This window comes from Rhinopithecus roxellana, chromosome 4 (assembly GCF_007565055.1).
Source record: "Rhinopithecus roxellana isolate Shanxi Qingling chromosome 4, ASM756505v1, whole genome shotgun sequence".
NCBI classification, from domain to species: domain Eukaryota; kingdom Metazoa; phylum Chordata; class Mammalia; order Primates; family Cercopithecidae; genus Rhinopithecus; species Rhinopithecus roxellana.
The window spans coordinates 27,238,396-27,253,222 of record NC_044552.1 but is presented as its reverse complement, the minus strand read 5'-3'; the positions used below and the strand labels follow the sequence as shown (position 1 = coordinate 27,253,222).

General features: G+C 54.5%; 1 protein-coding gene across 1 annotated transcript in view; it reads right to left on the bottom strand.

Moving 5' to 3' along the window:
• ITPR3 (inositol 1,4,5-trisphosphate receptor type 3) overlaps positions 1–14,827 on the bottom strand; it is a 76,207-nt gene that overhangs the window by 30,380 nt on the left and 31,000 nt on the right. Inside the window, exons 3-14 of the mRNA XM_010359109.2 lie at positions 10,780–10,901; positions 8,626–8,712; positions 7,831–7,989; positions 7,540–7,638; positions 7,110–7,193; positions 3,987–4,133; positions 3,655–3,750; positions 3,110–3,160; positions 2,784–2,926; positions 1,695–1,794; positions 1,450–1,610; positions 675–816 (exon numbers count right to left, since the gene is read on the bottom strand). Of these exons, the coding sequence (XP_010357411.1) occupies positions 675–816; positions 1,450–1,610; positions 1,695–1,794; positions 2,784–2,926; positions 3,110–3,160; positions 3,655–3,750; positions 3,987–4,133; positions 7,110–7,193; positions 7,540–7,638; positions 7,831–7,989; positions 8,626–8,712; positions 10,780–10,901 (1,391 nt within the window). The remainder of the gene's footprint in view (positions 1–674; positions 817–1,449; positions 1,611–1,694; positions 1,795–2,783; positions 2,927–3,109; positions 3,161–3,654; positions 3,751–3,986; positions 4,134–7,109; positions 7,194–7,539; positions 7,639–7,830; positions 7,990–8,625; positions 8,713–10,779; positions 10,902–14,827) is intronic.

The following is a 14,827-nucleotide window of genomic DNA, read 5'->3' as shown; positions in this document are numbered from 1 at the left end:
GGATCCTCATTTAAAAAAAAAAAAAACAACAACAACAAAAAAACAAGCTTTACAAAGACATTCTGGGAACATTAGAGAAATGTGATATGGACTTGGTATTGTTGTAATTTTCTTAGGTGTGAGCATGTACTATGGTTATATAAGGCAATGTCCCTATTGTAATAGGGATGCCTGCTGAAACTTTTGGGTGTAAAATGCTGCCTGTTTTGAAATGTGTGGACAGAAAGATGGATGCGTGAATAGAGCTACATAAAGCCAAGGCAGCAAAATGGTGAGGCACCTTGTTCCCTGTACTATTCTTCCAATATTTTCTCAATATGTGACGATTCTCATAATAAAAAAATTGTTAAACATTTTTTTTGAAGCACAGCTCTGGACCCGACATCCTGAGCTCAAATCCTGTCTGCCGCTTCCTAGCTGTGAACCCTGGGCCAAGCGACTCTGGCCTGTGTTTCAGCTTCCTCACCAGTAAAACAGGGTAAGAATCACGGTGCCTCCTCCAGGCAGTGAGGATCAAATTCGTCAACACATGTGGGGTACTTAGGGAAGTGCCTGGCACGTGGTCGTGCCCCATATATACTGGTTTTTGTTAAAGTGGGGGATGAACCTGCAATTCAAGGCAGCCCTCTCCCGGCACCCGGCCCCTCTGCGTCCCCTCATGAGTACACACGCACCTGTTTGAGGATGTTCTGCTCCCTCATCAGCTTCTGCCGTTCCCGGTTGGGCTTGGTGACCATGATGTCCAGGACATTCTGCCCATTGTTGGGGACATCACTGACAAAGAACACCAGGTCTTCCAGCAGCTGGATGACAAACCTGGGTGAGGGTACCCGGGGATGATGAGTGTGAGATGCCCACCCAGCAGGTGCCCCTCGTGGGGAGCCAGTCCCTCCCAAAACATGGCTTTCCTGAGTTCACTCAGCGGCCCCCAAAGCACAAAACCCATCCTCAGTCTACAACTCCTCTCTCCGGCTTTCCCCTGAAATACTCTCCAAACACGCCCAGTCCCACCCAGCCTGGATTTCAAAGTGGCCCCAAGACACAGAATCTCAGAATATCCCAACCTGGAAAGGAAGTACAGGGCACAAGGCAGGGAGTCTGGTGTGAAGGGTGCTGCATTTGCATCCTGACTCTGCCACTTACTAACTGTGTGACCCTGGGCAAGTCTCGTAACCTCTCTTAGCCTCAGCCCGGTCATCAGTAAAGCAGGGCTAAGTGGCCTTGAGACCAGGCTCAACACAGTAACCAGCTCCATCACAGGGTTAGTTCTGGGAGTACTTGAGCTGTGAGGCACCCAACTCCAGGGTCCCAGGCCAGGGCCCCATAAGGGCCAGTCCCCCACTCTCTCCCCAGTTTGCCTGGCTTCTGCTTCATGACTCCTTTCTTCATGAAATGCAGGCCCTGGGAGGGCAAGATCACTCAGAAAACCTCTGTGCCACTGCAGCCCACCTGCGGTCATTCTGGCTGATGAAGCCCTCATTGAGTTTCTCTACGGCGCTGGCCAGCATGGAGCTGGCATCATTGGCAAAGTCCAGGTCTCGGATCTCGGACACAGGCACCGACACGATGGCAAAGGCCTCCTTGTCTTCCTTAGTGGGGCAGGTGCCCAGCTGCAGGGACAAGGGTCAGCAGGGCACCTGGGAACAGGCTCCGGCCCTGGCCCCAGCCCCACCCCCACCCCTAGGGACCCGCACCATGAGCCGGATGGGCCGCTCCTCCTCGATGTCAATGGGCACATTGGTGCTCTGGATCCATGTGTTGGTGCAGAGGTGCCGCAGCCGGACGTATGAGTTCCTGCAGGCGGGTGGGAGGGCAAGGACTCGAGGAGTGCACCACGGAGTGAGTCCTGCTGCCTGCCGGCCCACCTCCCCAACACTGCCACAGCTTCCACCCTACTCCACACCCTCAACAGCTGTGGGACAGGGGCCACTGGTGCCCCTCCAGATGAGGAAGCTGAAGTCAGAGAAGAACAGCCAGAGCTAGCCCTGCACCCAGGCCCCTTCCCGACCACTGCACTAACACAGGCAGCTTTGTCCACGCTTCCAAAACCAAAACTTGTTTTTACACTTGGGACCAAAATTCATTTGGACAAATGAGGCTATTTAACTATTTATCCCATTGAATTTCAAGATGCACACATTTCATATAAACACATGCATTACACAGAAATACTCAATGTCTATGATTACAAAATACAAGTTTACCTTTCTAAAATGAAAAACAATCTGAATACCAAATCCATCTGCCTCCAAGAGTTTCAGGGAAGGGGCTGTGGGCCTATGTCGTGACTCAATTAACTTTCCCATTAGCCCTGTTAATAGGGAACCTTGATGTTCCCACTAAATTGACGGAGGCAGAGTGAGTAGCAGCCTGAGATCATACAGCTTAGGACACACCAAAGCCTGGATTGACACTTGAGAAGTTTCTTGATGTTCTGTCCTAGAATCTCAGGGTTGGTGGGACCTCAAAGGCCAGAGAGTCTGGCCTCCCCATCCAGTGTTTGGGTTCCCCGTGCTGCTATGTCCTAGACAAACTGCCATGCAGCCTGTGCTTGAGCACCCAGACCAACTGGGGCAGGCGCTGGGCACGTGGCAGGCATGCAGTGGTGGTCAGCCGCCGACAGACCTCAGAGCTGGATCCCCAGAGGGATGGGACCTGCAGAGACCCCAGAGGCCAAAGGACCTCAGGAGGGCGGAGGAGTGAGGAATCCAGAGAGTCCCAGAGACGGGAGGGCCCAGCCTGGGCACCACCAGCCAAGCCCCAGGCACATGGCGCATACCCACCGGGGCACGAAAGAGTCGGTTTTCTGTAAGGTGGTGGGGTCCAGCTCAAAGAGAGAGGCAATGTCGTTGCCATGAGGCACGGCCACCAGGCGATACTTGATCTTCTCCCCAGCATTCCTGCGGCCTGCACGGCCCTGGGCCCCCTGGGTGAGGACCCCAAATCAGGTAGAAAGCCCTACCTCCTCTCAAGCCCCCGAAACACCTGGGATCCCATCTTAGGGGCCATCTCCCTCCAGCCCACCTCCCAGGGTTTCATGGCCTCCCCTGCCCCCGCCTACCCCCAGGGCAGGCCCATGGCCTCACTGGAGACCTGCTTTGCTCCTCACCATTCCTGTTGCCTTGGGATCCGAGGCATCACCTTTGTAACTGGGGTTCTCCTGGACAAGAGATACAAGATGAAGGGGAGCTACTGGACACCAAACTATACCCACACGACCCCACTGCAAAACACAGTCACCTACATAGGGCCCTGGGTTTGGGCAGGCAGCCTCCACCCTCCCAGGGGTGCCCATATCATTCCAGGGGAGCTCTTCATGGCCCCTCTCCATAGAACCACAAATGAACACACATACACACCAATGTCCCAACACACACAAATGTGTGCATTACAGACAGATGGGAAATTTTGCTCACTCTGTATCCCCAGTGCCTAGAATAGTGCCTGGCACATAGTAGGAACACAGTGATATTTATTAGGCTTCTTTACAGTCATGCCTTTATTTGATAATATTGGATAAATGCATGAGTGCAAAGAAGTCAGGGTCCATAGGCACATGTGCCACATATTCAGATATGTGCATACACGCTCCCGCACACCCACGTGTACATGCACACAACATGAGCCCCAGGATGCCCTCTGCCTCCCGCTCACCTCAGCGGCCAGGTAGTTGCCCGTGGCCAGGTGCTTGAAGCGGTACAGGCCATTCCAGTGCCCAGCTCCTCCACGGCAGGGGTCGTGGTGGACCACCTGGGGGCATGCAGGTGTGAGGCAGGAAGGAGAGACTGGCCAGGCATGGGGAGTCAGACCCTGGGGAGGCCTGGAGATCTCTGGGTAGGTGGGTTCTGGACCCTCCCTGGCCTTTTGACTCTGGAGGCACTCAGAGGGAGGTAGGGGTCAATATCCCACCCTCCCGGATGGTGGGGAAGAGGGAGAGGTGGCATCCAGGGCTAAGTCCGGGGTGCCAGAAGCAGGGCTCTTCTGACCTCCACCTCCCAGAGAGCATTGGAGCTGGTGGCCGAGGTGGCCGACTGGCGCAGTGTGGTTCTCAGGAACACCTGCAGCTTGCCCTTGTACTCATCACAGGTCAGGAACTTCTCCTGCTCCGCATGGAACAACCGCACCACGTCTCCCTACAGGTAGCAGGGTGTGGCTCAGGATGGCTGCGGCCCCTCCAGGCTCAAGGACCCACCCAAGGCCCAGCCCCACTTGCCTCAGACAGGGGTGGCTGCTGGCAGGGCCCCTCTTCCAGAGCCGGAACACAGAGAGGGGGTTGCAAGCTGAGCCCCTCTAGAGAACAGCCAGAGCCCAGGCACTCTGCCCTCAGCCCACATCCCAGACCCCAAATCCAGAGCTCTCGCAGGCCTTCCCATGTTCAAACCCACCCTGGACCACCTCCCTCCCTATCTGTACCTCTAAGCACCCTGCCTAACCTCTATCGGCCCATCTCCAGTCACCCCCTCCATGAAGGAGGGGGACCTCACCCCCTCAATCTTCCCAGGGCCATGACTGCCCCTCTCAGGGTCCCTTCTGCCTAAATATTGGTAGGTGGTGCCCATTTCTTTTGCTCCCCTGTTGGATAGGGGCAGCATGGAGGGCATGTCCATGGCTTTGGACACAGATACCACGTTTGGATCCTGTCTCTGCTCTTTTTTTTTTTCAGAGACAGTCTCACTCTGTCGCCCAGGCTAGAGTACATGGCACGATCTCAGCTCACTGCAACCTTCGCCTCCTGGTTCAAGCAATTCTCATGCCTCAGCCTCCTGTATAGCTGGGACCACAGGTGCGTGCCACCACGCCCGGCTAATTTTTTTATTTTTAGTAGAGACGGAGTTTCACCATGTTGCCCAGGCTGGTCTCGAACTCCTGAGCTCAGGCAATTCACCCGCCTCAGCCTCCCAAAGTGCTGGGATTACAGGCGTGAGCCACTGTGCCCAGCCTGTCTCTGCTCTTAAAAGTTGTGTGACCTCAGATAAGTTCCTTAACATGTCTGAACCTCAGTTGCCTCTTCTGTAAAATGGGAATACTATGATCTCCTTGCAGAAAATGTGAGGATTATATGCATGATGAAGTCACACTGCACACTTACCGCGTGCCAGCCACTGTGCAAGCACTTGTAAGCTTTCTCACTCGATCCTCACACCAACTCTCTGGGTAAATACATCATTAGCCCCATTTTATGGGTGGAGAAACTCAGGCATAGAGAAGGTAAGTATCCTGCCGAGGGTCATGCAACTAATGGCAAATGGGACATGAATCTGTGGCCCAGTTCCAGGGCCTACACCTTCACCATTCCATCACCTTCCTCCTGCTGAGACCCTGCCACCCAGCAGGCACACAATGCATGGCTGCCACTCTTGCTATCATCACTAAAGGCATTTTCTGTCTTCCCTCCACTGAAAACACATTAGACACAAAGCATTCAGTGAATACCTGCAGAGTGAATGCAGCAGTGAATGCAAGAATGCATGAATGAATGACGATACCCAGATTGGTCAGTTACTATGGCAGAACCTAGTGACTTCTGTGCCCCAGAAGCACAAGGCAGGGGCAAAAAAGCAGTGGACTTAGCACCAGAAAGCCTTGCTTCTGAGCTGCCTTGGAACCATGGAGCCATGGCGGATTCCCCAGAAATAATCCTATGTAGACCACAGAGTGAGGCCCAAGTGATGCTTCATTTTATTTATTTGTTTGTTTGTTTGCTTGCTTGTTTGTTTTTTTGAGATGGAGGCTCGCTCTGTCGCCCAGGCTGGAGTGCAGTGTGGTGCAATCCTGGCTCACCGCAACCTCCACCTCTCAGGCTCAAGTGATTCTCCTGCCTCAGCCTCCTGGGTAGCTGGGATTACAGGTGCCCACCGCCACGCCCGGCTAATTTTTGTATTTTTAGTAGAGAAGAGCTTTCTCCATGTTGGCCAGACTGGTCTTGAGCTCCTGATCTCAAGTGATCCACCCGCCTCAGCCTCCCAAAGTGCTGGGATTTACAGGCGTGAGCCACCCTGCCCAGCCAAGATGCTTCATTTCCTAAGTGCTGCACAGATTCGGGGCTGGAACTTCAAGGAAGGCTTCCAGGAGAGGTAGTGCATGGCTGTACCTTGATTAATGTGTGGACGATGTGCAGACTTAAGGGAGGGAGGGAGGGAGAAGGCATTGGGGCAGGGCATGGGTAGACGGGAAGCAGCCCAGGAGGTAAGAAAGATGAGGAGGGTGGGGGACTGAGGCAGCCTGAGAAGGGCAGGGGAGTCTAACAGAGCGGCTCAGCGAGGGGAGGAGGGCAAAGGGAGCCACTGCAGGCTTCTGAGCAAGGAGGTGCATGAACACGCAGCCTCCTTAGGTGGCTGCTCTCCGGCCTGTCACCTGTCCCTCTGACAGGTTTCACAGCTGGATGTTCCTGCCTGCTCCCCTAGCTAGACAGCCTCACACTCTACGAATCTGCCCTCCCTCAAGAGTGTCTGCACCCCGTCTGCTGGTTCCATCCCCTGCAGCCCCATCCAAGAGACATCTGAACTCTCCTCTCGCCCACATCTGGTGTTCAGGTTTTCTCGAATGGTCTCTCCGGTGGCCCCAGGCAGCTCCCTCTGCCCTCAGTCCTGGATCCTCCCGAAGTCTTCACTTCGGGCAGTATTTCCCAGGCCCCCCTTCTCTCCCAGAGCTCACACCAGCATGTTTGGGAACAGGAAGGAGACAGGCAGTGACCCCTAACTTGGCAGACAGGGCAGCCTCACTCCCTCACCGATGAGGGCACAGGGCAAGGGGCAGGGGGCCTGGCATGGATCCAGGCAGCAGGAGTCGAGGAGAGGATGGTGCTCAAAGGCTCTGGGTCAGAGGGATGGAGACCTCCAGTCCACTGACACCCCCTTAAACAAGAGAGAAAACAGACCAGGCAGGACCCAGGGAGGATGGAGAAGCGGACTGTGGCCAGAGACGAGAGAAGTGGCAGTCCTGGTAGGGCCATGTGGGTGGGGCCCTATGGAGATGGAGGGAGGCTGGGGGGTGCAAAGCTGGGGAGAGGGTAAGGGCCTGAGGTCTGGTGAGTAGAGACGGCAGGAAGAGGACCCTGGTGGGGAGGGCTGGGTGGCCAGCTGGGCAAGGCAGGGGTTCCCAGTCCTTACCCCTTTCAACACCTCCTCCAGGTGGTCCCGGAACTGCATAAACAGGTTGATCTTCCAGCTGGTGTTGCAGTTCACAGAGTTGACCTGGGGAAGGGTGACGAAACCTGTGTTGCCAGGCAGATCCCAGCCACTGAGGGCCCAGAGCAGGGCTGAAAGGAAGAAGCAGCCCAGCCACCATTATAGCACAAGGACAGGGTGTCTTCTCCCAGCCAGGGTCCCCAGACCCCAGCCCGGCTACCTTGGGGCCACCAGCCTGTGGGGTGGAGAATGAGGGCAGCATTGGAAAACGAATGCAGGAGCCATGAGGCCAAGCTTGTCCAGCGGGCCAGATGGGGCTGCAGGCAGAGATCATGGCGGTGAGCGGGGTGTCTCCACCACCAGGGATGTGTGGACGTCCCTGCACTGCCTGGCTGACCCCCGACCTCCTCACCTCCTTGCAGCCGGCATTATCGCTGAGTTCGTAATTGCTGGCATGCAGAGGCTGCCCAGCGTTGACAGGATTCAGGATCACCTTATCCCCCACGACCACCTGAGCAGACAGGCGGGACAGGTTAGGTGGGAAGGGCAGGGCCCTCCTGTCGCCACACCTCCGCGCCTCCCTCGGGTCTCAGTCTGCCCTTCTAAGAAATGGGCATGACCTTATCCAGTCCCCACACCAAAGACCCTACAGAAACCCCTCTGGAGTTCCACCAGGCCCCTCCAAGCCCAGCCCTGCCCTCACGTTGTCCCCATTGCTCCGCAGCTTCCAGAAGGGCTGGATGAAGAGCCAGGAACCCTCATTGCCTGTGGCATCCAGGGTCACCCGCATGGCGTTCTTCTCCAGCAAGGCCGGAAGCCGCTTGTTCACCGTCAGGTACTTGTTGCTCTTCATGTGCAGGAGCTGGGGGTCAGGTGGGTGCGGAAAGGTCACTGGGCCCCAGGGGGCGGCCACCAGGGAGGGGATATGGGGGGATGCCCTAGACCCTTGGTCACACCCTGGCTGCACACACAGTGTCAGACACCTGTCACAAACACACAGGCCAACACCCACAGCCACAATCACACACAAACATGCACACAATAGGCACACCCCCATGGACACCCTGGTGATCACAAGAAAGAAGCTGTTCTAAATACTTTACATAGATTAGCTCAAGTAACCTACAACAATCCAACAGGGAAGCACTATTACTTCTTGATTTCACAGATGGGGAAACCAAGGCACTAGGGAAAGTTAAGTAACTTGCCCAAGTTACACCATTAGGAGTAGCAGAGCCAAGATTTGAATCCAGACAACATGGCTCCAGACTCCATGCTGATGGTCACCATGCTATAAACACACCCATGGCACTGCTACTGAGGCCACACAGCAACAGACACACACAAAGTCAGACGCACAGCCACACAGGTGGCCCCAGGGCCACTCATTCACCAGGGACACACAGAGGGCAACGCCTGCTGGCAGCCCTCACCTGGCACCAGCCCAGCCTGTTAGGCAGGGAGAGGGACAGGTGGGAGAGAGGTGGGCCAGCCTCACCTGGATCACACTGCCATACTTCACGACATCCCCGTGCACCTTCTTGTTCTCCGTGTCGTTTTGCTTCTGCTCCATCTGGGCCGCGTGCTGGGCAGACACACACAGAAGTGAAGGGTGGGCTCAGAAGCTGCTCCTAGAGGGAGACATGCCCCAGCCCCACACATGCATGCACACATGCACACACACACATGCACACATGCACACACACGCACGCATGCATGCACACACACACACAGTCACCTTGGACTCCAGGACCCTTTGGACCCCTGCCCCAGCTCTTGGTGCTGCACCCAGAGTGCTGCACTCCGAGTGCGGAAGGCAGCCTGAGATCTCACGGCACACACAGCCCAGGGAGCCAAACCCCTACACCTCCCCAGCCACCTCCCCTGGAGACGGCATGCCAGCAGCACCTTGAGCATCCCCGACAATCCCCTTACACCCCCAGGAACCTAAAGCTGTGTCTCACCACCTACCCTCATCTCACCAGACTCCTGAAGTCCCAGACACGGGACCCCTGTCCCAGTCTAAACCCTGGCAGGGGCTGCTTGGTGCCATTTCCTGGCTCCCACCACCACCCCCACTCCTCTGCAACCTTCCCTCCCAAAACTGTATGCATTCAGCCCACTGCCTCCAAGCAGCCCTCCCTGACTGGTCACATCCCACTCTGATGGATCCAATGCTGGTGGCCTTGAGGATTTGGTCTACATCCCATTAGAGACAGCTTTTTAGGCTCTTCTGTCCCCTGTTAGACTGGAAGCTGCCTAAGGATAGCTGCCTTGTCTCCTCCACTAGATTAGGGGTTCCTGGAGGGTAGGAGCCCTGTCCCCTCCATCAGACTGGCACTCTCTGAGAGCAGTGGTCTCTGCCCTTTCCTCTTCCTCAGTCCTTTACTGAGACCAAGGCGAAGGTGGCAGTTGGAGAGCCTTGCCATGGACCACGTGACTTTCCACAAAGCAACAGCATGTAGCTGTGTGACTGCTTGTGGTTCTGATTATGTGGCTCTGCATAGGTGAATGCCCTCCCGCCAGGCCAGATCCCCAGCTCAGCCTCTACCCGCCAGCAGCGGGAAGGAAGCCTGTGGCAGCCCCCACCCCAGGAAGAGAGCTGGGGTATTAATACCAGAGCTCAGGCAGTCCACCTGCAGCTCCCTCTCTCCAACCCAGTTCACAGCTATAGGGCATAGCCCAATGTCCCCATTCTAGACCCACCTCCTCTGGGCATGGGGCTTAGGGGAAGGGGACAGAGGGAAGCAAGGTTTGTATGACAAGGGGTGGGGCAACAGGGCCCAGGGCCCAGGCTGCAAAGTTCTTGACCACAGCCCAAGCCTCCCACTCTCTTTGTGGTTTGGGGAATGGGGCTGGGACCCGGAGATCTGCCCAGGATGTGAACTGAGCCACTGCCTACAAGGTGCTCATAAGCGACCACCACATCCCAGTATCATGGCACAATCCACGTGTCTGAGGAAGCCAGGGTGAGTCAGAGACCTGGGGGCCATTTGGCTGTACTGCAGACTCACAGGATGACCATGGACAGACCAGTCCCATCTAAGGGCCCCAGGCTCCAACTCTATAAAACAAGGGGAGAGATTAAGACTAGATCCAGGGCTCCCAAACTGGGTTCCCCAGAGCCACTGTCTCCACAAGCCACTGGGAACTCCATAGACAGCTGTACAGGTTGTTCACTGCTCTGTGGTGTCGGCATTCCACTCTCTGAGCCATGCAACCTGGCATAGGGCTGTGCCAGCCTGGAAGAAGGGACACTTTCTTCCCACTGACACAACAGAGTTATACAGACTGGTGAGTCACTGGGAAGGGACCCTGCTCCCCCTACATCCACTCCTTCACAGCAATTCACACCAATCTCTTGCATATTGGAATTTATTTTTTTATTTTTGTTGTTTATTAATTTTTTGTAGAGATAGGGTCTTGCTATGCTGTCCAAGCTGCTCTCAAACTCCTGGCCTCAAGCAATCCTCCCGCCTCGGGCTCCCAAAGTGCTGGAATTACAGGTGTGAACTGTCACACCCATGCGAGTTTTAGAAACCACTCAGCTCAGCCACAGAGCCCCTACTGGCTCCGACAAGCAGCGCCGCTGTTTGTGTACCCAGGTTCCTGGTACATGTGCACAGATGCATGCCTGCACACACACACATACCTGCAGCTTCTGCAGCAATACCACATCAGCGATCTTCTCCTTGTCCTGCTTGGTCTGCTTGGCCTTCCAGTACTGCTTCTGGGCCGAGTAGCGGTTCATGGGGCACACCTTGAAGAGGCAGTCTGTGGTGGGGCAGGTTGGGGGTGAGGGGAATGGTTCATGTGGGGCTCAGGGCCCTCCCTGGAGAAAACCCCAGCCTGCAGCTCTGCTCTCCCAACCTTTCCCCATTCCCGTTCCCCGCTGCAGGCAGACAGGAAGCAGTTGGAAGAACCTCATAGAATTTGGAGCATCCCGGAATACGCTGAGTAGAATGGGGAGGCTCAGAGGCAGGTTTGAGAGCAGTGCATCTCACTCGGTGGGGTGCCCTCTTCCTCTGGGAGATGTACCAGAGGCTGCTGGGGCCTCACCCTTATGCCATGTCTCTGCCCAGCTTCTGTGAGTATTGGCAGCTAACAGCTCACATCTGCATCCTCCTTCTGCTAATTGCCTTGGCCAACGGAAACCATCTTGCACACAGATGCCTGGGAAATGGCATACCCCTCTCCCCAGGGGCAGCCCCTATCCAGTAACTGACACAGGAACAGAACAGCCCAGCCTCTGGAGGGGACAGTCTGAGGAGCAGCTCACAGTCCCGAGCTCCCCGTGGGGTCAGGCTGAGGCGCATCTCCCCCTGAAACCACACCCTTGCTCAGCTTCTTCTCTTGCCTATACAGAGAGGAAGAGGCTCCCTCACTGTGTCCTCCTGAGAACTTCCTCAATAATTCACCCATCTTAGGCTCTGCTTCTAGGAATCTGACCTAAGATAAGGCAAATCCAAATTCCAGAAACACGTTCTCTAGTACAATTTTTATTTTGGCAAGTAGATAAAACAATTGTTATTCCCGTAAGCCTAAGCTGCAGGAAGGGTGTCCAATTTTTCTGCTTATCCAAAGGAGGCAGGAGATGGAAAAGCCTGTTTGAAAGCTTGGTAGGAGGGGAGGTAGGATTCTGGGTGCTGATGAGGGGCTGGTGTGGGTGACTGGGCCTGCGTGACAAAAGCCTGGGCTGCCCTGGGAAGCAGTGAGCTCCCCATCACAGGAGGGATCCACAGCCTGGGCATGGAGCAGGACTCAGTGGCCCTGAGATCCCTCTCATGCTGCAGCTGTGTGAGTCCCTGATTGCACAATGCTCCAACAGTGTGGAACAGAAGGGAGATGGTTATGCTGGGGGACTGGAGAGGAGAGAGCCACTGGCGGGTCCCAGAAACAAAACCCCTTCTTCAGGTCCTTTCCTGGTCCCTCTAAGAAAGCTGTGTCTTTTCTCCGGTCAAAGCTGGTCATCCAGTCCCAGGGATCAAAGAAAAACTGGATTTTCCGTCCAGTTCATAAGGAGGCAAAAGTCCCATGGGACCATTAAGAGTAGAAACCGAGTGAACCAAAGATGAAAGAAGACAGAACTTCCTGGAAAGGAAAGGGAAAAATGGCAATTCCACAAGCAGATGGAGCCACCAAGGGCCGCCCCGCCTAGCCACCCTCAGCACTGCCAGCATGAGTGGATATCACTTCCAAAAGAGTACCCAGTTTGTTGGAAAGAGTGTGTGTTTTTTTTTTTTTTTTTTTTTTTTTTTGAGACACAGTCTCACTCTAGCCCAGGCTGGAGTGCAGTGATGTGATCTCGGCTCACTGCAACCTCCACCTCCCAGACTCAAGCAATTCTCCTGTCTCAGCCTCCCAAGTAGCTGGGATTATAGGCATGCACCACCATGCCTGGCTAATTTTTGTATTTTTAGTAGAGACGGGGTTTCGCCATATTGCCCAAGCTGGTCTCGAACTCCTGGCTTCAAGTGATCCACCCACTTTGGCCTACAGTGCTGGGACTGTAGGTGTGAGACACCGCGCCCCGCTGAGAGTACGTCTTTATGGGTTGGGGTCAACCTTCAAGAGGCAGCTGGGGTCCTCCTGCTTCTTCAGGCTGGGTTGGCACTCCCAGGGCTTCCCCACGTCATTTTGTGGATCTCACTGCCTTGTTAGAGGTAGGCAGTTCCCAACAGAGTGGTGGGGAATGGGACACACCAGGGAATGTTCCAGAAATTCAGTGGGTAGGGAGTGATTTGGGTTGTACCACCAGTTGTCACAATGGCACTTAGTGAGCAGAACAGGGATGCTGGACGCCTGCACCACAGAGATTATCCTGAGTGATGCCTGATGGCAAATGTCCTGCCCACACGCATAGGTGGGCATCTATGAGCAGTATTCTGGGCCTAGAGCTATACACAGAGGCACGAATTTTTTTTGCACGGATTTAGCAAACACTGAATTTTCCAGGAATGCAACTCCATTATAAACTGAGGGAAAGCTGCCCTTTGTGTTATTCAAACTTTCCCAGGAGTTTTCTGCTATTTCAGAAAATACATCACTCATGGCCACACCAAATGGGTGCATGTGTGGCTGCCACACTCATGATTTAAAGGCAAGTGGGCTGGGCACATTGGCTCATGCCTGTAATTCCAGCACTATGGGAAGCCAAGGCAGGAGGATCACTTGAGGCCAGGAGTTCAAGACTGGCCTGGGCAACATCGGTGAAATCCTGTCTGTACAAAAAAAATTTTTTTAATAAAAAATTATCAACAGGCAGCAAGTGCTGGGAAAAAATAAAAATAATTTTTAAAAACAAAAACTTAGCCAGGCATGGTGGTGTGCATCTGTAATCCCAGCTGCTCAAGAAGTTAGGGCCAGAGGATCACTTGAGCCAAGAGTTCAAGACCAGCATTGACAACATAGCGAGACATTGTCTCTACTAAAATTCAAAAAAATTAGCTGGGCCGGGCACGGTGGCTCAAGCCTGTAATCCCAGCACTTTGGGAGGCCGAGGCGGGCGGATCACAAGGTCAGGAGATCGAGACCATCCTGGCTAACACGGTGAAACCCCGTCTCTACTAAAAAATACAAAAAACTAGCCGGGCGAGGTGGCGGGCGCCTGTAGTCCCAGCTACTCGGGAGGCTGAGGCAGGAGAATGGCATGAACCCGGGAGGCGGAGCTTGCAGTGAGCTGAGATCTGGCCACTGCACTCCAGCTTGGGCGACAGAGTGAGACTCCGTCTCAAAAAAAAAAAAAAAAAAAATTAGCTGGGCATGGTGGTACATGCCTGCAGTCCCAGCTACTTGGGGGACTGAGACAGGAGAATCACTTGAGCCCGGGAAGTCAAGGCTGCAGTGAGCCCTGATCATGCCACTGCACTCCAGCCTGGGTGACAGAGCAAGACTCCATCCCCAAAAATAAAAAATAAAAATATGGATACGGATAGATTGTATTATTTATGAATTCCACTGTATGTTTTTTGCTACCCTCACCAGACTCGGGGTGGGCAGGCTAGCAGGGACTGGTACAGCTCATTACTGTTTCCCCAGCCCCTAACCTGGGGCTCAGCAAGCATCTGCCGGATGCATACATCAACCCAGAAATGACTTCCTCCTGTATAAAGAGGTAGGGTTTGATTTAACCTTGGAGGGAGGAAGAGGTTATGAGGCACACAACTGGAGGAAAGGGCAGGAGATGGGAGAGGATATGGTGCATCTGGGAACAGGACACCGGTCCCTCCTGGCAGGGGCAGGGAGCTCATGCAGGAAAGAGGGGCCAGGCAAGGGAGGTGCTGAGCTGAGACCGGAGGGGCTGAGAGGTGCAGGGCCCTGTGTCTGAGCCCACAGGTCCCGGGGATTGTCAGCCACTTGATCTCCACATGGCCCACCAGCCCCTTTGGCCCCTAGTCCAGACAGGAGAAAAGGCGGAAAGGGACAGGTACAGCCCCTAGAGCAGGGGTCTCAAGCTTTTCCGACCTTGACTCACCCAAGAAATAAAACTTAGATCATCACTGCTTAAAACGGCATGACTCCCTGCCCCCTGGTCTTGGTACCAGGCTCCAGGTCTGACAGGGCTGAGAACCATGGTGACCATCTATGGTGACAGAAAGCAACTAAAACAACGGAATTTTTAAAATGTGTGTTATGCTAAGACTTAAAGAATCGACAAGATGGTGAAGAATTACCCAACCAAAAGAGAAGACAGAAAGGAA